The 24117-nt window shown below is 48.8% G+C and overlaps 4 protein-coding genes across 9 annotated transcripts in view; 1 reads left to right on the top strand and 3 right to left on the bottom strand.

The window, feature by feature from the left end:
- Nucleotides 1-24117, bottom strand: part of LOC125440106 (zinc finger protein 420-like) — a 313705-nt gene that overhangs the window by 61432 nt on the left and 228156 nt on the right.
- LOC125440145 (zinc finger protein 501-like) overlaps nucleotides 1-24117 on the bottom strand; it is a 215548-nt gene that overhangs the window by 41610 nt on the left and 149821 nt on the right. The gene's annotated exons all lie outside the window — the stretch shown is intronic.
- LOC125440133 (zinc finger protein 420-like) overlaps nucleotides 1-24117 on the top strand; it is a 161854-nt gene that overhangs the window by 7795 nt on the left and 129942 nt on the right. The gene's annotated exons all lie outside the window — the stretch shown is intronic.
- On the bottom strand, nucleotides 1467-11105 carry SF3B4 (splicing factor 3b subunit 4). Its single transcript, XM_048509896.1, has 6 exons — nucleotides 10989-11105; nucleotides 8671-8799; nucleotides 7433-7975; nucleotides 6436-6627; nucleotides 4601-4771; nucleotides 1467-1978 (listed from the first exon to the last, which is right to left on the bottom strand). The coding sequence occupies exons 1-6, from the start codon at nucleotides 11020-11022 to the stop codon at nucleotides 1794-1796; spliced, it is 1254 nt and encodes a 417-aa protein (XP_048365853.1). The 5' UTR covers nucleotides 11023-11105; the 3' UTR covers nucleotides 1467-1793.

Below are 24117 nucleotides of genomic sequence, written 5' to 3'. Positions count from 1 at the left end.
TGAAACTCCCAACTACCTCCCCTTGCCACAAAAACCCTGTTGGGTGACCTTGGGCCAGTCACAGTTCTCTCCAAACTCCCTCAACCCCACTGACCTCACAAGGTGTCTGTTGTGAGGAGGGGAAGGGAAGGGAAAGGACTTTCTAAGCTGCTTTGAGACTCCCTACAGGAAAGAAAAGTGGGGTATAAAAACTAACTCCCCTTTTTCCTCAACCCTCGTCTCTTCTTCCTGGTATGAGTGTGGATGTGCTCTTGTGTAGCCCCGGCAGCCGCCTGCGCTCACGTAGGGACAGTGGAAGAAAACATCTCCCTTCCAGCAGAACTGGAAATGGTTTGAGAAAGCCCTCTGGGGGTGTGTGGTATAAAAGTATAATAAATAAATAAAAATAAATACCATATATGCTCACGTATAAGCCGAGTTTTTCAGCCCTGTTTAAAGGCTGAGAAAAGCCCCCTCGGCTTATACGCGAGTCACCATTTTCTATTAATCACAAGGAGGGTGGCCGGGAACGGGACAACCTCCCTGCCCCCAGAAGCCGCTTGTTGCTGCCCTCATCGAGGGTGAAGGGGGACCTCCCGGTGAGCAGGGCTTCGTTTAAGCTGGCAGGCCTTAAATGTAGGGAGTTCCTTATTTGGGCAGTGACTCTCCTGATGTCACCAGTGCCTAAAATAAGGAGCTTCCTCTGCTCTTCCCGCCTTCCCTAAATTCTCCCGGTTCTATACCCTGGAGTCAATAATAAGTTTTCTCCCAGGCTCTGGGCAAAGTGCAAAATTAGGTGCCCCATTATAGTGGGTTGGCTTATACACGAGTATATACGGTAAATAAGAAAGGGGGCTTCTCTCCTGTGGGGCAGCTAAATCGAGGGGAGGGGCTCAAGCGGGAGGACGAGGCCAGCAGTGGACAGGAATTGCCAGCATCTTTATAAGGGTGGGAGAGAATTTGCTTTACTGTAATAGACAACACATCGTTTTCCCCCAGTACAGAATATATGAAGAACTGGTCTGATTCAGCTGGGCTTTTCTGCTGTCATCATGTAAAAGATCCCACAAAACCAACAGGTTAGTCTTTTGGAAACGACAAGGGGCAGGATCTTACAGATCCATTCTGGTAATAGCACTGCTTCCCCAGGCAGAAGAAGCTGTTTCCTCTCGCAGCAGGGGAAGGTTTTTTTTGCGTCAGATGAAAGTAATGTTCACAAAATGGATCTCCAAGATCCAACCCAAGGTTGTGTGTCTGGGTTGCTTACAGCTGCCACCTTGGATATGTTGTGCGATTAGTGGTAATATCCAGATGCAAAATCCACATTTGACACAAATGCAGGTGACAGCCAGAGAACACCCACAGCCTTAGGAATGCTCATCACGATTTTCCTAGCACACTGCGGCTGAAGTTATGGAGCCTGACCCATCAATCAGGAGAGCCAAGTATGGTTGCAGCAGCAGAAGCAACTCTGAGCACAATTCTCAGTCGTTCAAGGAGCATCTTCCTCTAAACGTTTATTTGCAAACTGTATTTCTACACTGGGATTCACAAAGAGTACTAACAATAAGAATAAAAAGAAACTAAAACTGTGAATCTTCTCCGTGACAGCGGAACTAAAAAAAAAACCCGGGATAAAATGTTAATACACCGCCAAAGCAGCCGGGAAAACAGTTTGCGCGTGGGGCGGTGAAACAGGAACCATCAGTCCAGTTTGCAGGAATGTTGATCAAAAGAGAAATAAAAAAACAGAGACTGGATGAAACTGGATATCACCATGCACTTTTCGAGGCTGGCCCCCGCCGTCCTTCTGTTTAGGGGGGCAGCGGCCCTCGCATGGGCCCTCGCGGGGGCACCAGGGGCCGTTGAGCGGGGCGAGGGGGCAGCGGGATCCGTTGGTAGCCATAAGGAGGAGGACGAGGGGGTCCATTGTACCCATGGGGAGGCATCAAAGGAGGAGGTCCCCGCATCCCGTGGGGAGGCATGGGCCCCGGGTGACCTGGAGGAAGAAGAGGCAGAGGCATCAGACAACCTACTGGTAGTCCCTGGCTCCTCCATGATGCAGCTGGCTTCCACCTAGGCCAGGGCTTTTATGGCCCTGGCCCCTGCCTGGTGGAACGCACTCCCTCCAGCTGTCCGGGCCCTGCAGGACCTTAATGAGTTTCGCAGGGCCTGTAAGACTAAGCTATTCCACCGGGCTTTTGGGGAGGCCAGCCGCTGATACCCCCTCCCCCCCTCCCTGTTCCCCTTCTTTTAACAGCTGGGACCCTGCTGTCCCCCTCTTAGAGGAGTTTTAGCCATTAGACGCCATCTGTTTGCTATTTTGAAATTTTATATTATGATTTAAATATTATGTTTTAATTTGCACCAGTACTTATTGTGCCGCCGTATTACCTGTTTTTTGTTGTTGTTGTTGTAAACCGCCCTGAGCCCTTTGGGGGAGGGCGGTCTATAAGTTTAATTATAAATAAATAAAATAAATAAGCACAGGAAGCAGGAAGAGTAAGGAACTCATGCCTAAAATGTTTGCTCTGATGTTGCTTAGGCGTGCTCAGTTTGAGGAAACAGAAGCATCCATGCAACGTGGGTCAGATTTAAGGCTCTGGTGTTAACCTTTGAAGCCCTAGCCGGCGTGGGGGCCTCGTATCTACAGGACCACCTTTTCCGATACATCCTTTGAATGTTGCTGAGTTCAGCTAATGGAACTTGTCGGTGATCTCTGGGCCAAGGGAAGTCCAGCTGGCCTCAACCAGAGCCAGGGCCTTTTCAGCCTGGTGGAACTCTCTGTCTGGGGAGACCACAGACCTACAGGATCTAGTGCAGCTCAGCAGGGCCTGCAAGACTGAGACATTCCACCTGGCAGATGGTGGAGGCAGCTATGGTGAAACATCTATTGCCCAGACTTTCCTTCTCCCGCTGTTGGGGTCCCACTCCAACTAAATAGTGAAAATATAATCGAAGGTGGGATCCATGGATTGAATAGGACTGGTGACCTACACGAGTTCCTTGCTGATATATTCTAAATTTGAATGATACTCTTAAGTGTGATTTTAAGCATTTATCATGTTTTACGTATTTTGTTTTATCGAACAGTGGAAACTGCCTTGAGCCTTTAGGAAAAGGCAGCGAATAAACACAATAATAAAATGATGCTCCCACCCATTAACACGCCTGCCAATGCTTTTCTATGGCCAAGACTTAGCAAACGGCCAGTTATTTCTTCTCAAAGTGCTCTGACTGAATTGATTTATTATTAATTAATTAATTAATTAATTAATTAGATTTTTATACCGCCCTATCCCCAAGGGGCTCCGGGCGGTGTACAACAATAAACATAATATAACACAAAATAGCTAAATCTTTAAAAGCTTTATACTTGTATACCGCCCTCCCCCGGAGGGCTCAGGGTGGTGAACAACAAGATAAACAGAATACACAGATAGAGCACGGATAAAATCAAGAAATATCAAAATTAATTAATAATAATTATAGCTCTATATTCATTAAAAACCAAACCCCATTAAAATGCAGCTTCTAAATATCAAGTACTTCTAAATACCAAGCAACCTACTATCATATCCCCTAAAGGGGGGGGAGGGGCGGTAGAGTCCACTAATGTTATGGGCGGGGGGATTTAAGATTCAATGCATGTGGATCCTGCAAACGACTGCAGAGGCAGATGGGGGAATTTGCCAAAGGAAAGGTTACATCTGCGACTGAAACCATCTTCACGGAATTTTTAGTTAATTTTCCCTTATTCTCCAGGTCTCAACTCCTGATGCACAGAGACATGGCCCGCTAGGGTGCCTCACGCTGTGCTGACACCCACAAATAGGCAGCCCCATAGCCCTCACTCCTTGCTTCTCTGCACGATCTAAAGAGGGGCTGAAGAAAAGAAGCTGGACATCCAGTGACCAGCAGGAGGATGTCGTGGGAGGATGTCCACCGACTTTCGCCGTTCAGCATTTTTAAAAAGGGAATTTAGGTCCCAACTAGTGGCAGGATGAAAGACGGCCTGGTTAGGGGGGTGAACCGGAATGCGAAAAAGCTGCAAGCCTCCGGGAAGAAATGGGTGGCCAGTGTCCAAGTGGGGCTGAGAGAGGTCCCTGAATTACTCCTGATCTCTAGGCTACAGAGATCAGTTTGCCTGAAGAAAGTCTAGGCTTGAGTTCTGTTGCAGCTAAGAGGCCAACAGGACTTCCCTTCAGCGTCTGACGAAGTGAGCCATGACTCTTGAACACTCAAGCCCCAAAAAATCTCGTTGGCCTCGAAGGTGCTCCTGGGCTCAAATCTAGCGGCTTTACAGCAGGACGACGTGGCTATCTTCTGAAACAGCCTGGAGAAAATCGATGCTTTCCAGGGCGCGTTCGTGTTTATGTTTATTTCAGTCTACGTGGGAGTCACTCTCCCCCTTGTAGGCTCAGGACTGTATGGCACTACACGCCACTGTGGTTGCCTTCCCAGGCTCCGTCCCCAAAATGTCCAGGAATTTCCCTACCCTAAGGAAGAAGCAGTCAGCTGACACAGACCCCCTTCCCCCCCACCAAACCCCCCTCATTTATTTCTGCACTGAACCAAAGATGGAAGAAAACATTATTCCCACGAGCTCTGCCCCACTTACCCATTGGAGTTCCAAAGTGAGGCCCCCGGGGCGGCATGCCCATAGGGGGTGGCCCAGGATGGGGCATGCCTGGAGGTGGGCGGGGGGGCGGCTGTCCCCCTGCCCCCGGTGGTCCTGGGTGATGAGGGCCCATCCCTGGCATCCCATGGTGCACCTGCATCTGAGGCATTCCTGGAAAGAGAACAAAACAAACTCTGTGTGGGGACAGTTCAAGGACTTTCACAGATCTGCCCACAAGGAGGCGCTGCCCCACTGATGGTTGGAGCAGACAGTAAGGAAGGCAATAAGGAAGCATCCCTATATGGAAATTCCAAGGGCCACCGCCTGGTCTGCCCCCTTCACACCGCCCCGCACAGCAAACGATTCTTCATCCGTCTGTCAGTGTGCTGGTGGCCAGACACCAACCTCTGACCTCCTTCCAGGATACCTGAACCCTACGTCTAAACCAGTGGTTCTCAACCTTCCGAATGCCGCGACCCTTTAACACAGTTCCTCATGTTGTGGTGACCCCCAACCCTAACACTTATCCATTTTACAGATGGAGAACACTGATGCAGAGAGTCTTAGGCAGGTTGAGAACCACTGGTCTAAACAGATGGCTTTCAAAACCGTGGCCAAGGGCAGGGAATAAAGGGGAATTGGACAGGTTCGTGGTGGAGAGATCCGTTGGTGGCTACGTGGAGAATAACTGGAAACTCCACATCCAGAGGCAGTCAACCTCTGAATCCCAGTGCCGTGGGGAAAACACCAGGGAAAGGCCTCAGTCTCTGCGCCCTGCTGATGGATCCCAGTGGAACTGGTTGGCTCCTGTGTGAGGCATGAGGATGGCCACGATGCACCACTGGGCTGACCCAGCAGGGCTGTTTTAACGCCTACTATTCCGTGGCCAGATAAGTTACCCAAAGCAGCAAATATTCAATACATGTAAAAGCCTTGTGTAACCCCTATGTTACAAATGGGATGACCCAGAAAGGGGTGGAGACTGAGAGAAGCAGTAGGCTGAACAACTTATGAAGTTGGAGGAAGCAAGGCTACTGGGCTGGGACCTTGACCGATTATTATAAGCTCTTAACGCCTTGTTCAAGAATTTATTGTCTCAGGGCTTTGTGTGTACAACTGGTGAGAATTCTTTTGGGGACCTTCATCATCTCAAATCCAGTACGCCGAGCCTCTGGAATCTTCATGAGGCACCCACTTGCAGGAAGAAATGGACTTGGCATTATTGGATTGTAATCAGAAGGACTTGAAACAAAACTTAAACAGGACCTTGAATTGTTATGTTAAGAAGAAGAAGAAGAGTTTGGATTTATATCCCCCTTTCTCTCCTGCAGGAGACTCAAAGGGGCTGACAATCTCCTTGCCCTTGCTCCCTCACAACAAACACCCTGTGAGGTGGGTGGGGCTGAGAGAGCTCCGAGAAGCTGTGACTAGCCCAAGGTCACCCAGCTGGCGTGTGTGGGAGTGCACAGGCTAATCTGAATTCCCCAGATAAGCCTCCACAGCTCAGGCGGCAGAGCTGGGAATCAAACCCGGTTCCTCCAGATTGGATACATGAGCTCTTAACCTCCTACGCCACTGCTGCTCTGTCAGTGTGTTGGTGGCCAGACACCAAATGTTAATGTTTGATAAGTGTTATATTTTAAGGAAAAATAAACAATTTGGTGTAAAATTTAGTTGCTGCAAACTCCTTCCAAGTTCTGCCCCACAGAACCCACAAGCAGATGTTACACTTGTACCAGCACACTGGGGCGCGGCTCGGCTTGCCTGTTGTTTAGCTCAGCATCAGCGCCCTGGGTGGGTCGTTTGCCTGCAGGACGCACAGTTTGGAGACGTACCTGGATGCATCCCGCCAGGAGGGAAAGGATGCGGGTGAGGAGGATGCGCCCCGGCAGGAGCGGCTCCGGCAGGGGGTCCCGGGGCTCCAGCGCCGGGGGGCATGGGCGGAGGCGGCATGGCTGGAGGCATTCCCGGAGGCAGGGCTCCCGGAGGCGGAACCGGTGGAGGGAACGATCCAGGGGGCGGGATGCCTGGAATAGGAAAAGCAGAATGTTGAGAGACAAGAGGCGGCCAGCAAGCGTTCAGTTTCAGAGAGAAAAACAGCAGCTCATTGTTAGAATATGATGCACATGCTTACTATAACAGGGAAGAGAAGTCAACTCAGGAGATAGGAGAAATGGCCCACTCCCGGGTGTATTACTGCCTGAATCTGGAGAAGCACGGGACTCAGTTCAGCCTGCGGCCATGCCTTCCAGCTAGGCTCAATTGGGAGTAAGATACCCCCAACATGCAGAGAACACACAGTTCTATGTCTCCTTAACAAATGAGTCAGGTGAGTCTGGAAAAAACCCTGAGCAGAAGCCTCCAGAACACAGGTGTCAAACTCGCGGCCCTCCAGATGTTATGGACTACAGTTCCCATCACCCCCTGCCAGCATGACGCGAGTTTGACACCTATGCTCCAGAACATAATAAAGGGACTCTTTAGTCCAGATAAGACTGAGGTGCTGTTGGTTAAAGACAAGGCTGGTTGAGGAGTCCGTTTGTTTCCAAGTTCAGTTCAAAGTCCTGGTTAGGGCCTTCAGAGCCCTTTGGGGCCTGGGCCCACATATCTAAAGGACCTCCCCCTCTACGTCCCTGTGTGCCAACTTCAGTCTTCATTCTCCACATTTATGCAATGCTATAAATTCCACTACAAACTTTACAATTCACTAATTAAGGGTGTAGGAAAGAAAATGGCCCAGCAATCCAGGAGAAGCCGTAGAAAGCAGGCTGATGTACAGAATCTCTGCACACTGACCCCGAGAAGGCAAAAACCAAAGCAGCGTTGGCTTACCTGGCGGGGTGACCCCTGGCCCCAAGGTGGTAACAACGGGCGTGGGCACCGACGGTGGGGGCGGGGCATCCGCAAACAGCTGGTGAGGCCGGTCTGCTTGCGACAGGGGGTTCTGAGCAGCCAGGAGGCGCTCTGCAGCCGAGCCATGCCTTTCGCCTTTGGAATCCTTCTTGAAGGCGTAGGAGACTGTGATGGGGCGATTACACAGATATTGTCCATTCATGGCTTCGATGGCCGCATCGGAGGCGTCAAAGCTGGCAAAGTTGATGAAGGCGTAGCCCTTGGAGTTGCCCGTGTCTGGGTCGCGCATGATCTTGGGAGTCTGCAGGATGACTCCGAACGCGCTGAAAGTGTCATAGAGCAGTTTCTCGTCGATCTCAGGGTCCAAGTTGCCAATGAAGATGTTGGCGCCCACGTCCAGATTCTTGTTGTGGGCCGAGGCCTTGTTGACCCGGATGGGCTTCCCGTAGAGCTTGATCATGTTCATGATTTTGATAGCGTAGTCAGCGTCCTCCTCGCTGAGGAATTCCACGAATCCATAGCCTGGAAGGAGAGGATTGTCAGTGCCTCTCAAAAACCACGGCCAGCTAAAAACCTCTGAGCACACTGCAAGGCCTAGTTGCTGACAGGCCCTCAACAGTTCACTGTCCTGCATGAGGCAGGACACCTAGACCAGGGGTCTCTGCAACCTGTGGCTCTCCAGATGTTCATGAACTACAATTTCCATCAGCCCCTGCCAGCATGGCCAATTAACTACCATTCCCATCAGCCCCTGCCAACATGGCCAACTGGCCATGCTGGCAGAGGCTGATGGGAATTGTAGTTCATGAACATCTGGAGAGCCACAGGTTGCAGACCCCTGACCTAGACTGAGTAACTGAGACACTCAGAAACGGGAAGACTGAACAAAGCTGACGGGCTGCCCCCCTCAATGACCCTGCACTTGTGTGGGGCACAGAAGACACATAAAGAGAGAGGTCTTGCCCATGGACAAAGACCTCAACCCCCGACAGAAATTTTCTCTGGGACCCAATCAATAGCACAGATTTGTGAATGAGCTGGAAATTACTTTCAAGGTCAAGTAAGATCCTGACTCTGGAACAAAACCAAGCGCTGAGTGACCCTCCCCTAAGATTTATCAAGGTTCAAACCTAACAGAGCCGGTTACACAACACACCTGCTCAGCTCCATAATGCTTAACAGCAAGAGTTGGGAACTTTTGATAAAAGGTGGCTTACCTTGGTGCTGGCCTGTAACTCTGTCCTTGGGCATGTGAGTGTTAACAACTGGGCCCGCCTGGAGGAAGAGTTCCCACAGGAGGGGCTCGCTGACCTTCTCATCCAGACCTCCCACATACACAGTGGCATCTGAGAGAAAGAAAAAACACCTCCTTGGTTAGGTAGACAGAGGATATGTTCCCTCGACAATTCTTGCTGCCTTCCCCTCTCACTGCAAAACCATTTCCACTGAACTGGCAGCATTCACTCATCTTAATCCTCCGTGCCCCTTCCTCTCCCAATCCAATCCAACCCAACTGTGCCTCTCTCCATTCTGTTGTCTCTTCCATGATCAAAATTCAGGCTGCAACTTTCGACCTCAATTATGCGGCTGTTGCTACTGTTCTATACAGCATCTTGTAAACCTAATATTCTGAATTTGGCTAGTCAGGCACTGATTTGAGAAGTCAAACCCCTTGGCCTCACCCACTCACAATACTCTTTGAAAATGTTGGGGGGAAGAATTAGGACTAATAAAAGGAAACACTTCTTCACGCAACGTGTGATTGGTGTTTGGAATATGCTGCCACAGGAGGTGGTGATGGCCACTAACCTGGATAGCTTTAAAAGGGGCTTGGACAGATTTATGGAGGAGAAGTCGATCTATGGCTACCAATCTTGATCCTCCTTGATCTGAGATTGCAAATGCCTTAGCAGACCAGGTGCTCAGGAGCAGCAGCAGCAGGCCATTGCTTTCACCTCCTGCAGGTGAGCTCCCAAAGGCACCTGGTGGGCCACTGCGAGTAGCAGAGTGCTGGACTAGATGGACTCTGGCCTGATCCAGCTGGCTAGTTCTTATGTTCTTATGATGCCAGGGTGGCAAGACACCCCAGGGAGAATAGGCCCGTGGGGGCAAACCTATGGAACTCCAGATGTTCATGGACTACAACTTCCATCAGCCCCTGCCAGCATGGCCAATTGTAGTCCATGAACATCTGGAGTGCCATAGGTTCACCACCACTGGTCTGCAGGATACAGAAGACAAGCTGTTGCTGTAGTTCAGTTCTCACGGTGCAGTTCTCAGACAGCATGGCGTAGTAGTTAAGTGCAGCAGACTCTTATCCGGCGAACCAGATCTGTTTCCCCAGTCCTGCACATGAAGCCTGCTGGGTGACCCTGGGCCAGTCTCAGTTATCTCCGTCCCACCTACTCCATCAAGTGTCTGTTGTGGGGAGGGAAGGGTAGGAGTTTGTAAGCCCCTTTGAGACTCTTTACACAAGAGAAAGGCAGGGTATAAATCCAAATTCTTTTTCTTCAAAGGTTTCATAATTTGAACATGTTAATGGAAAGCAGAACATACACAGCGTAAACAAGAAAGTGGACTATGGAAATTTCAACTTCTTTTTCATGACAGTAAATATTCAGTAAGTTATTACCATTATTTATTACTTTTACACGTTTCCTTCCCCTTACTTTTCGCAAAATATCTATTGGGGTCCTTCTTGGGCAGAATTAGGGGACTTTGGGGGATTTATTGTGGATTTTAGATGGTGTGGTGAGTGTCATACTGGGATCTAGGACAGTGGTGGCGAACCTTTGGCACTCCAGATGTTGTGGACTACAATTCTCATAAGCCCCTGCCAGCATGGCCAATTGGCTGATGGGAATTGTAGTCCATAACATCTGGAGTGCCAAAGGTTCGCCACCACAGATCTGGAGGTCCGGGTTCGAATCCCCGCTGTGCCCTGGACACTCACTGGGTGATTTGGGGCCGGTCACATGCTCTCAGCCGAATCTACCTGACAGGGTTGTTGTGAGGATGAATTAAGGAGAAAGACGTTCTGTGTCTCCATTGGTGCGAAAGGGGTGGCCAACCTGTGGTGCTCCAGATGTTCATGGACTACAATTCCCATTAGTCCCTGCCAGCATGGGAATTGACGGGAATTGTAGTCCATGAACATCTGGCGCACCACAGGTTGGCCACCTCTGGTTTAAATGAGCCAAGTAAGCCAGTAAATAAATGCTGGACATGAACGGCTATAACCATCACTTGAAGTCCCGGGACTGGGGCTCCCAACAGGCTGGCTTGCTGCGGTCCATTCCTGGCGTTGCAAAGTCACGGAAAAGCAAACTGGGGCCACCTTTTTTTTGGAGGGGGGGGGGGAAACGGCCCTCCGCACGACCTCGCAGCCCATGTCCTGGGAGAGAAGAACTCTGCACATGCTCAGACTTCGCTTCTCCGCGTGGGGTGTGTGAAAACTGTACCCAACATGCGCGAGGAAATCCCCCCCCCCCCCCCCCTCTTTCCCAGGCCGCGCCGCCGCCGCCATTTCTCCTACCTTGGTTCCTCTCCGAGATCGGACCCGCCGCCATTTTGGCAAAGGGGCGCGCAAAGCGATTCCGCCCCCTCTCCCGCAAGCAACTTCCGTCCTGAGCGGGAAATGACGTATAACGAAGTCAGCCAACGAGTGAGGGGCAATACAAACGGCCTCCCTTCAAGTGCCGCCATTTTCAAAGAGGGCGGAAGTCGAGGTGGCCTTTATAGAGGTTGCGACGCAAGCACTGAGGCAAACGGCTGGGGTGGGTGTCGTCATTTCCTTTATCAGTTCACCCCGCCCACCGCACGGGAGAGGGTGCTCTTCTCTTGTACGGCTCTTTATACAATTTAAAGTGTGTTCTTTATAAAAGATATATTGTTTGTATATATACACATCAACACACACGCCTATATAGATATATAATTAAAATCTTAAAATTATATCTATCTACGTATCGGTCTATCTATAGAGATATAGATATATATGTATGTATATATATGATATAGATATACATATGTATATATAGATGGATATAGAGATATAGATATTTGGTATGTATGTATGTGTAGATAGATAGACAGACAGAGTGATAGATAGATAGATAGATAGATAGATAGATAGATAGATAGATAGATAGATAGACAGACAGACAGACAGACAGACAGACAGATAGATAGATAGATAGATAGATAGATAGATAGATAGATAGATAGATAGATAGATAGATAGATAGATGGATGGATGGATGGATGGATGGATGGATGGATGGATGGATGGATGGATGGATGGATGGATGGATGGATGGATGGATGGATGGATGGATGGATGGATGATAGATGGATGGATGGATGGATGGATGGATGGATGGATGGATGGATGGATGGATGGATGGATGGATGGATGGATGGATGATAGATAGATAAATAGATAGATAGATAGATAGATAGATAGATAGATAGATAGATAGATAGATAGATAGATAGATAGATAGATAGATGTGTATATATACATACATAGATATGTGTGTGTGTGTATATGTAACCTCAGCTTGTGGGTTCTGTGGGACAGTACTTGGAATGAGTTGCAACAACAATTTTTAAACAACAAAATGGTTTACTTTTCTGTACAATTAACACTTTTAAAACATCAACATTTAACGTTACAATTCAAGGTCCTGTTCAGGTTGCATTTCAAGTCCTTCTATTTACAGTCTACTGATATTGCCAAGTCCAATTTCTTCTTGCAAGTTGGCTGGCTCCTGAAGACTCCAAGGGCTTGATGAACAGGTTGCAACATGATGAAGGTTTCCAGGAGAACTCTCACCCATTACAACCACAAAAGAAAACCCTTAACAAGGTGTTAAGGGCTTATAGAAATCAAGGTCCGAGTCTGGTAGCCTTGCTTCTTCTGCAAAAGAGCTCTTGCAGCCTCTCTGCTGCTCCGAGTCTCCACCCCTTACTGGGTCAACCCATTCTGGGCCAACCCATTCTGGGCATGGGGGTTACATATACACACTAAAATATTTTATTAATATATATGTATGTATGTACATGTGTGTGTACTGGTTAAGAGCAGGTGGATTCTAATCTATTGATTCCCCACTCCTCCATCTGAGTGGCAGAGGCTTATGTGGTGAACCACATGTGTTTCTGCACTTCTACATTCCTGCCTTGGGCCAGTCCCAGTTCTCTCTGAACTCTCTCAGCCCCACCTGCCTCACAAGGTGTCTGCTGTGGAGAGAGGAAGGGAAAGGAGCTTGAAATCCACCTTGAGTCTCCTTACAGGAGAGAAAGGTGGGGTATAAATCCAAACTCTTCTTTTTCTGTTTATACCTGGAGAACCAAGTTCCTCTACCTGAGCAGTAGACTCTTACCTGGTGGGCATTCTTCCTTTAATACTGGGTGACTTCAAATATTAGGCTTTCTTCCCCCGGGTTGGGATATTCCCCCTCCCCCAAAACTGCCATTTTTCTCTGGAGTTAGGTTTGCCACTCCTGAGCTGTGAATTTTCTGGAGATTTGAGGTGAGGCATTTAGGGACGGGAGCGACCTCAAAGAAATAATAAAGCCATTGAGCTCAGGAACTGATATCCAGGCCCCACCTGGAGATTGGCAACCTGACTGGAAAATTATTTCCCATACCAGACTCAAAGCCTGAAAGTAGGCCTCAGAACACATGCAAAGTTCCTTTCCCTGGAGAGGGAGGGGGTGGCTACCACCAGCTAGCCAGCCACCCCCATACTTTGCATTAGTGAGAAAAGTTTTCAGAAAATAATACTAACAACAAATCATGCTACCAATAACAGTAATAATTTATTATTAATGGTAATCGAGGAACATTGTTGATAACGATAGCAAAAGCAACAATACATTATACCTTTTTATCATTATTGATAGTAGCAATAATAATAATAACAGTCATTGTTACTGTGACATTATTTTCATGACCGTCGTCCCCCTATGGGACTCGATGTTGTGCAAAATTATTATTATTTTTTAAAAATGGCAAAAATAATGGGGTAACAGTGCAGGGGTCCTGAGAACACCTTGTAAGCCCCACACTTTCCCACAGCTCTCCAACATCAAAACGACACAAATGATTTAGAGAGCGTTTACGCTTTAAAATACTGAACTTTTCATAGACACTTAAATTTAAAAAATGTACACATGGGGGGATATTGTCATTTGTACCTTGGTACCTCATGTGCTTCATGCTACACAACATGTGTCAATCAGCACAGAAGTTGCAGCTAGCCATGAGCGGCCGACGCAAAAATCAAAACAAGCCATGCAACGCCGCTGAACATCTACGTACCTAGGTGCCGTAAGCAACCAACTTATGGTGACCACTGCAAGGGACTTTCAAAATGAGTGGGAAGCAGAGGTGGTTTGCCATCGCCGTCCTCTGAAGAGTCTTCCTTGGTGGTCTCTCCTTCAAGTACTGACCCTTCTGAGCTTCCCAAAGGCACCTGGTGGGCCACTGTGAGTAGCAGAGTGCTGGACTAGATGGACTCTGGTCTGATCCAGCAGGCTCTTTCATATGTTCATATGTTCTTCCGAGATCTGATAGACTTGGGCTATTCCAATAATGGAAAATCTTTTGGGCTCGGCATGTCAAAAATTCACAAAAAGCCTCACTTGACTCTGCTGATAAGAACACAAGAACAAGCCAGCTGGATCAGACCAGAGTCCATCTAGTCCAGCTCTCTGCTACTCGCAGTGGCCCACCAGGTGCCACTGTGTCACCTATTCCCAAACAAAAGAGAAGCAACTGGTTGTGGTGGGTTTTGCGGGCTGTGTGGCCATGGTCTGGTGTATCTTGTTCCTAACGTTTCGCCTGCATCTGTGGCTGGCATCTTCACAGGTGTATCACAGAGACACACTGTGTCCAGTCTCTGTGTTACACACCTCTGAAGATGCCGGCCACAGATGCAGGCGAAACGTTAGGAACAAGATCCACCAGACCACGGCCACACAGCCTGGAAAACCCACCACAACCAGTTGAATCCGGCCGTGAAAGCCTTCGACAATACAAAAAAGAAGCAATTCTTCACATATTCACTTACTGGTATTTTAAAAATACAGTTCAGTCATGTGTGGTGTTATGTGTTACATAAACATCAAATAATTTTTTAAAAATGACTCAGACAGGGAGAATAAATAGTTCTTGTTGGATGCTGGTGAACACGGGCGTGTCGCCTCTGACATGCACGTCATAGGTTCGGCATCATTGAGCTACACCACGCTGCCGCCCTTCTTATACCACTGATGGGGAATTACCAAAATTGTACAGAAGAGGGACAGCATATTTTAACTGGGTGGGAAGGCAGCCTGGAATAGCCCGGATCATCATCAGATCTTGGAAGCTAATCATGGTCAGTAGTTGGAAGGAAGACTGCAGAGGAAGGGGTTGGCAAACTACCTCTGCTAAATCATTTGCTTTAAAAGCTAATTGCTGGGGTCACCAAATTGGATGCAACTTGGCGGCACTTTACATGCACATAAATATGTTAACTCTCGACCAAGAGAGTTTCAGAGACGCGCTAGGAAAGACGTTTGATCAATTCCTGGTTTTTATATTTTCACCTCTGGAAGCTGCCGTTTCCCCTTCTTTTCAGATGACCAACTGGCATCCTCCCGGCACCATTCTACCTTTTCAGATCAACGTATTCTCCATTGGTGTGACTCACATCCTGTGAAAGCTAAGAATGGACCAAATGCAGGGTTTCAGCATCTCCCTTGGTAAAGGAGAGCCCCGAAACAGGGGTAAGAGAGCGCGACGTTGGGAAAGCTGCCGACTCTGCATTCAGCCAGTTCCCACGTTGCTTGCACACAATCCATCGTGCATGGAAAGGGTGCAAAGGCAACTCCAAACACATGGCGAATTCTGTGGAGTTTTGTTTTAAGTTGAGGCAGGAGGGTAAAAAGGCTCTCGTGGGAATGATCTAACATGCAACAAGTGGCTATTTAACAAGGCCTTTAAAAAATCTTTAGCTCAAAAGTGCTTGCTTCCTATTTCTTACTTAAGTGTGTAAAATAAAAACATAACAGTAACTGTTCGCCAGCAGCGTCACCTTTGACATAGCCAGGCCTCATAGCAGTATCTGGGCCATGCTTCCCCAACTCCACTATGGCTTTCTCTTGCTAAAAAATACACCAAAAGGGCATTCAAGACAAGGAAACGGAATAAAACAACACACAGTGCAGATATACAGAGACAGGGAAATGCATGGAGTCCCTTGGTGCCAGCAATATTCTCCTATTCACGCAGTACGGAAGTCCTTCTTCCAACCTGGAAGGCTTGACATATACAGAATATATAAGCAGCATTCGGCGTTATCTGGCGATATGTCATGAATTTCTGGGTAGCCTCTTTGCGGCAGATTAAAAACGCCCTTTGACTTTTCCCCCCGGTCTCATGGAAGCCTGTCTTTGAGTCCTGGAGAGGTGGATATTTAATTGCACCAGACTAGAGTAAAGGAGGGTTTTCCAGAGGGTGATCCCATAACAGTTTGCAGAGAGAAGAGCAGCTAACCACCACTACCTCTTTCCAAACGCCACCGGAGGGAATTTGGTGCCTTCACTTGAGGGCATCTGTGAAGGAGGCAGAGTGGTGCAACCACAACACTGTGAAGGCACACAGCTGCTGACCGTGTTGGCGGCAGCCACGGAAGGTTGCCAACTCTGGTTTGGGAAGTTCCTGGGGATCTGGAGGCGGTGCCCAGGGAGGGCAGGGTTTGGGAAGGGGTCAAGACCTCGGCAGAGAACACAGCCCAGCCTCCAAAGCAGCCAGAGGAAACGATCAATTGTAATTCCAGGAGCTCTCCAGGCGCCACCTGGAGGTTGGCTACACTACTGGCAAGTGATGGCATCATTTGCACCCACACCAGGTAAGGCTGTCCATGCAAAGGACTCGCTTGGCACCATGGGCATGGCATGGCTATCCGATAAAGGCATCCACAGCGCCTGAGGTCAGTGGGCTTAGATGGGCAAAACTCCACTTAAGACTGCGGTGCAAAAAAACCCAATCCAGTGCCAACGTATGGCAGTCAGAGCCCTCTTAACAAACCAACACACGAGTAGCCCCAGTCTTGTGCCCATTAACACGGGTGTGGGGGGCGGCATTACCTAAAATAATCGTCTCTGTCTGGAAGGCAAGACTCAGCACTAACTAGAGGAGGTGGCGGGAGGGCCGTCAAGTCACAGCTGGCTTATGGCGGACCTGCGGCAGAGGCCGACGCCCCTTTTTGAGCCTCCTGTAGGCACATCTGGAACCCTGACAAGGCCTGCTGGTCGCAACGACAAAACGGTCCCCCTAAAACGGCTGCCACAAAAGGCGGAGCCAGTCACAAATTAACTTCGCAGCTTCAGCGCCTTTGGGCTGTGGTGGTCGCTGTTGCTGAAGCATTTTTTTAAAAAACAAAATTGCACAGCCAATCAAATCTCTAATAGTCAATCAGAAACTTTGCTAGGCAAGAGCCAGAAAAGGTGTTGGCAGGTGCCCTCACACCTGTGTTGGGGGTTTTGCAGCAAGAGACAAACAGAGATGCGTTGCCATTGGTTGTGTAGTGCTCCTGGTATTCCTTGGGGGTGGGTTTTTCCCCCGTTGGAACGAGCGCTGCTCCCGATTATCCACATGCATCTTAAAGCTGCCCTGCCGCTTTCTCGGCCTTATGCAAAGAGGGGAAGGAGTTCTTCCATGGACTCCCTCCCACCCTGCCAGTTCCTTGGGAATGTAAATCTTGATCCTCCTTGATCTGAGATGGCAAATGCCTTAGCAGACCAGGTGCTCGGGAGCAGCAGCAGCTGCAGCAGGCCATTGCTTTCACCTCCTGCAGGTGAGCTCCCAAAGGCACCTGGTGGGCCACTGCGAGTAGCAGAGTGCTGGACTAGATGGACTCTGGTCTGACCCAGCAGGCTAGTTCTTATGTTCTTAAATGAGCCCACAAGTGTTGTGCTATAGGAACAAAAGGCTCCCCCACCTGGAACCGGACAGAAGCACCAAAAGAAAATGTTTACAACCCTCACAGAGGCGGCAATCCCTTTTGGCATCGGCTCCGTTTTAAGTCTGCTCCGACACAGAGAAAGTGCTGGGGGGGGGGATCAGGCCACCCCCACACCGGCTACCCAAATCTGCAAATACATTGCAAGTGATTCCCAGGGTCTAACCTGCTCCCCACTCGTGTTGTTGGTGCCCTAAAGACATTCCAAGTTGTTGTTATTGCTCTTATGGGCAGAAAAACCACCACCCTCCCACAAGAAAGTCCTAGGAAGATTCTTCTCGATCATGGTCTTTCCGAAGCCTAAGGAGGTTCAGATCCAGACCTGAGTTGCTGGGCGGAGGGTTCCCCTTTAAGCGACCCACACACCATCTCTTGGTGCAACAGCTGCCCAGGTAGGTGAGTGGCAGGAGGTATCTCCGCTGAATCTCCACCAGCAAGGGAGATTATTAGACCACTGCTCACTAAGTGACAAGAAGAAGAAGAAGAAGAAGAAGAAGAAGAAGAAGAAGAAGAAGAAGAGGAGGAGGAGGAGGAGGAGGAGGAGGAGGAGTTTGGATTGATATCCCCCCTTTCTCTCCTGCAGGAGACTCAAAGGGGCTGACAGTCTCCTTGCCCTTCCCCCCTCACAACAAACACCCTGTGAGGTGGGTGGGGCTGAGAGAGCTCCGAGAAGCTGTGACTAGTCCAAGGTCACCCAGCTGGCGTGTGTGGGAGTGTACAGGCTAATCTGAATTCCCCAGATAAACCTCCACAGCTCAGGGCGTGGACCCAGAAGCTGAGGGAATCAAACCTGGTTCCTCCCAGGATTAGGGATACATACGAGCTCTTTTAACCTCCCTAACGCTCTTTTACCTCAAGCTGCTCCAGGGACCAAGGCATAATTGAAAGGAAGGAAGATAAGGCAGGAAACTCAGCCTTTCTCCCTCCAAAGGGGAATTCTAACCCTGTGACTTCCATTACTACAAAGGGAGGACAGACAGACAAAAGGAAGGAAAGAAGGATCACATAAGAAGGGGTATTGCTTTTGTGGGCCAAAGCAGGCTGTGGTCAACTGAGGGACCCCTGGCCAGTCTCTGGGGACCTGCTGGTGGCACAGTATCTTTCCCCAAAGGCTGGACTCAGTAGGTTTTGGTCTTGACCCTGCAAGGCACTTCTGAGTGGCATACACACAGGATGGATTAACACAGAGGTGGGATCCAGCAGGTTCTCACAGGTTCCCGAGAGTGGGTCACTCATTATTTGTGTGTGCCGAGAGCGGGTTACTAATGGGTGATTTTGCCATGTGATTTTTGCCTTAGTTGCGCCCCTCCTCTCAGCAGTAGCGCGCAGAACTTGAAACAGTCTAGCAGGAGGGGCACCAGCGTGCGTGGCAGCCTGCGCCTGCGTGCATTCGTTTCCCTCCCAAGGACCGGCGCAGTGGCTGCGTCCTTGCCATAGCCCCGCCCCGGAATGCCCGGCCACGCCCCCGCCGTGCCCCGCCCAGCCCCATTGGCGCTACGCCACCATGGGGAACCTGTTACTAAAATTTTTGGATCCCACCACTGAATTAACACCATTCAGTTTTGCCTTAACTATGAGCAGATCCTGCTGGGGTTTTTTTTTAGACTGAACAAACCTTGCTAGGCTATGGGAATGGCAGGGTTTGTTTGTGTACCACATAAAAGTGGAGCTTTCTGACGCTGTGTTGCAGAGCGGCTCTGAAAAGACACCGAGCTTCTGTTATCAGCATTAATGGGAATTCAGTCACGACGAGGATTATGGAATTCTGCATAGCCAGTGCTGATTGAAGCATCTTTCTGTACAAGAGGGTTAGTCCAGTTGCCAACAGAATGTGCCAGACAGGCTTCTGCTAGCAGAACATTAGCCACTGATGGGAACGAGTGAAGGAACCTGACTCCGGTGCAGTTCGAAGAGTGCCAGCCGCTGGGCCTAGCTCTGCCCTGGGTTCCTAAAGCCACCCTCCCCATCAATGGGGCAGCAAGAGTGAGCTCTGTGTGGTCCCAACTGGTCCTTAGCAGGATTGTCTCCCATTCTCAGTGTCTGGGCTGTAGTTTCCTCTCGCTTGCCAGTTGCTCAGTCGCTCTTGGAGAAGATGCAGCTCCTCTGTGAGGCCAGCGATGGAGGAAGCAAAGAGACCGACCTGAAGGCAAAGGCAAAAGACTGTTAAAAAAGCAAGCCAGGGAGAGCGGAATATCAAATCCAATTAAAAACAATTAAAATAAGGCGGGAAAATAATAGGGCCTGTCCTGGGATCGAGGGACATCCAACTCCTAAATTATCTTTCCAGGGGGTTTATTCAGGATGGGATAGTAATGGAATATTCCTCTCCACGCTAGCGAGTTGCACTCGGGGTGGCTCTGGAAATTTATTTATTAAAAAATGTATGCCCTGCCCCCAGTGGTGGGATCCAAAAATTTTAGTAACAGGTTCCCATGGTGGTGGGATTCAAACAGTGGCGTAGCGCCAATGGGGCTGGGCGGGGCATGACGGGGGTGTGACCGGGCATTCCGGGGGCGGGGCATTCCTGGGCGGGGCTGTGGCAAGGACACACCCTCTGCGCCAGTCCTTGGGTGAGAAACGAATGCACACAGGCGCAGGCTGCCACGCACGCCGGTGCACCTCCTGCTAGACTGCTTCAAGTTCTGTGCACTACCGCTGAGGAGTGGAGGAGGGGCATAACTAAGGCAAAAATCACGTGGCAAAATCACCAATTAGTAACCCCCTCTCGGCACACACAAAGAATTAGTAACCTACTCTCCGGAACCTGTGAGAACCTGCTGGATCCCACCTCTGCCTGCCCATACCCACGTCTCCAGATATCTTACACAGGTTTAAAAAGCTGCTCTTAACTGCCCCAGATTCTGAAACCAGGAAGCTGAAATTCTGCAAGTGGCATTATAAGAGAATTTTTCCTCCTTTTTCCAAAATGTTAGAACTCAAGCGCATTCAAGGAAGTTGGGCCATAGGAAACGGGATGGACAGACAGACCTTTACTCCGTGATACCTGTTGTAAGCTGCCCTAAGAGCCTTTCTGGGAAAGGAAGGTCCATAAAACTAACAAATAAAATTAACCAAAAATAATAAAATGTGGACTGGTTGTTGTGGGCTTTCTGGGCTGTGTGGCTGTGGTCTGGAAGATCTTGTTCCTAACGTTTCGACTGCATTGGTGGCTGCCATCTTCAGAGGTGTTTCACAGAGAGGTGTGTTAAACACTGTGTCCAGTAACACACTTCTCTCTGTGATGCACCTCTGAAGATGGCAGCCACAGATGGAGGCGAAACGTTAGGAACAAGATCTTCCAGACCACGGCCACACAGCCCAGAAAGCCCACAACAACCAGTTTAGTCCGGCCATGAAAGCCTTCGACAATAACATGTGGAGTAATTTTGCAAGTGAATCCTCAAAAAACTACAGAAAATATAAGTGGGGAGTCTTGAATACATAAATGTAGAAGAAGGTCGCAGTTCGAAAGTTTGAAGATGAGGACCATGTCTTTACACGTGACCCGGGGAAAAAAATGGGTACTGTGTGGGGGTTGGAAAGGCAGAGAAAAATATAAAAAAACCTTTAAAGTTCAACACATTGCAAAGTGCAAAGCTCACCTATACTAGTTTTCCCCCCTAAATGTAAAAATCTGCTTTGCATTTCACCTTCGAATAAGGAGATGAGGAAATGCAAAACAGTTAAAATGGAGGCAGCTTCATTCGGAAGTGATCAGAGCAACGGCATCCAAACGGACCTCTAACAGGTGCCTTTGTAACCCCCATGCTCAGAATGGGTTGACCCAGAAAGGGGTGGAGACTCAAAGCAGCAAGAGGCTGCAGAGCTCATGTAGTTTGGAGGAGACGAGGCTACCAGACTCGGACCTTGATTGGTATAAGCCCTTAACACCTTGTTAAGGTAACTGCAATGTTGTTGGGAACTACTGGGAAGGTGGTTGTTTGTTTTTGCTATGTTGTAAATGTTGGAGTTTATTGTTTCAGGGGTTTTTTTGTGTTTGTAATGGGTGAGAGTTCTCCTGGAAACCTTCATCGTGTTGAATCCTGTTCACCAAGCCCTTGGAGTCTTCAGGAGCCAACCCTCTTGCAAAGAAGAATTGGACTTGGCAATATCAGAAGACTGTAACTAGAAGGACTTGAAATGAAACCTGAACAGGACCTTGAAGTGTGACGTTAAATGTTGATGTTTGATGTTATATGTTAAGAAAGTAAACCATTTTGTTTTTAAAATTTGTTGTTGCAAACTCATTCCAAGTTCTTCCCCACAGAACCCACAGATAGAGGTTACACCTTCACTGTTGTCTTTGTAATATTTTATGGTACTTTAGACTGTGATTGCCATCAGCAACTCATTAAGTCCATGGGCTGGGAAAGGCTGTGGCTCTGTGGAAGAGTATCTGCTTGATAGAGCATGCAGAAGGTCCTGGTAGCTCCCCTCCCCTCCCCTCCCTTGCATGCCACCCCTCCCCTCCCGCCCCTTTACTTGCATGCAATAATGTAAGCCAAATAATGTAAGCCTATGAATTGAAAATCTGTTTATCATTTAATCTATTCAGAAGGTTCAATTCCTGGTAGCTCCAGTTAAAAAGACCAGGTAGAAGGTGATGGGAAAGACCGGTGGTGGGATCCAAAAATTTTAGTAACAGGTTCCCATGGTGGTGGGATTCAAACTGTGGCGTAGTGCCAATGGGGCTGGGCTGGGCATTCCGGGGGCCTGGCCGGGCATCTCGGGCAAGGGCGTTCCTGGGCGTGGGCTACAGGGTGGCAAGGACGCAAAGCCTTGGCCATGCTGCCGGTCCTTTAAGCCCGAGGAAACGAATGCATGCAGGTGCAGGCTGCCACGTATGCCGGGGCACCTCCTGCTAGACTGCTTCCAGTTCTGCGCACTACTGCTGAGAGGAGGGGCGCAACTAAGGCAAAAATCACGTGGCAAAATCACCCATGAGTAACCCCCTCTCGGCACACACAAATAATTAGTAACCTACTCTCGGGAACCTGTGAGAACCTGCTGGATCCCACCTCTGGGAAAGACCCTCCGCCTGAGGCCCTGGAAAGGGACTTCCAATCTGAGTGGACAAGACTGACCTTGATGGATGAACCAGGGACTGATTCAAAAGAAAGCAGTTTCATGTGTCTAAGGAGATTGTCTGGCAAAACCCAACCAAACATGTCAAATGACAGAAACAGAACTAGAGAACTAGAATGTTTGTTTGGAACATTACATCTCCTAAAGCAGGGGTGTCCAACTCTGGCTCTCTGGATGTTCATTAACTCTGGTCCTCTAGTGTGAATGTATTGATACATATTGCTAATATAATGTTACCGTGCTGAGATATTGCTGTATTGTTGCTGTATTGTTAACGTTTTGATATATTGCTAATGTATGGAATTGTTACTGTATTAATATAGCGCTGCTGTTCTTGTAAATGGCTAACACTAGGGCCCCTTCCGCACAGGCAAAATAATGCGTCTTCAAACCACTTTCGCAACTGTTTGCAAGTGAATTTTGCTATTCCGCACAGCTTCAAAGAGCACTGAAAGCAGTTTGAAAGTGCATTATTCTGCATGTGCGGAATGAGCCTAAGTTTGATGTGTTAAGTCACCATTTGAAACTTTGTTTTATTTTACAGTTTTATGCATGTTATTTTACAAGTTTGTATTTTATTTAATGTATACTGTTATATTAGGTTATTCGCCGCCCTGAGCCCTAGGGGGATGGGAGGGGTATAAATCTGATGATGATGATGATGATGAAGAAGGAGGAGGAGGAGGAGGAGGAGGAGGTGGTGGTGGTAAATAGCTTAGCTAAATTTCTGCTCCCATGAGTTTTTCAACATCACTTTCGGGCTTTCCTTCTTTCCCAGTAGTGTTTTTACCTGAGCCTCTGGGTTCCCTCGGAGATAACATCTTTTCCAAAACTGAACGAAAGGCCCTGCGTGCAACGGGAGAAGCGGCAGCCCCTTGGGGTGAAGGCCGTGGAGGGTGGATTTGCCTCTTGAGGGCTTCCCCTGCTCCCCAGGGCCTTCCGACAGCTGAGCCCACCGGGATACTTTCTTCGAAAGGGAGCCGTTTTTCCAAGGAAAGAGTTGGGTTTGCAAAGACAAGGAGCCCTTGGAGAATAGGAATACAGCCCCGTTCCCTGGAAGGGGTTTTTCCCTCTGGAGAAGTAAACAAAGGAAAAGCTCAGAACAGGAAAAGAGAAAAAGAAGAAGAGTTTGGATTTATATCCTGCTTTTCTCTACTGTAAGGAGTCTCAAAGGGGCTAACAAACTCCTTTCCCCCTTTTTCTCCTCACAACCGACATTTTGTGAGGTAGCGGAGATTGAGAGAGTTCACAGAGAACCGTCACTAGCCCAAGGTCACTCAGCAGGCTTCATGTGGAAGAGCGGGGAAACAAACTCAGTTCCCTGGATAAAAGTTCACCACTTTTAATGCTGGCTCAGACTCTCATCTAGGGATTCCTTAATATGTTTGACACCTTTGGAATTCTGACACAAGACACCGGACACAAGCACAAAATGGCTGCCGCCAGAGGTAAAGCCAGTCACAAAATGTCAAGTTCTCAGGCCTGGCCCCAACCTGCTGGAATGCTCTATCCCTGTGTTGGTGAACCTTTGGCACTCCAGATGTTATGGACTACAATTCCCATC

Source organism: Sphaerodactylus townsendi, linkage group LG01 (assembly GCF_021028975.2).
Source record: "Sphaerodactylus townsendi isolate TG3544 linkage group LG01, MPM_Stown_v2.3, whole genome shotgun sequence".
NCBI lineage: Eukaryota > Metazoa > Chordata > Lepidosauria > Squamata > Sphaerodactylidae > Sphaerodactylus > Sphaerodactylus townsendi.
The sequence above is the reverse complement of the archived record's forward strand: the minus strand, read 5'-3'. Positions and strand labels throughout refer to the sequence as shown.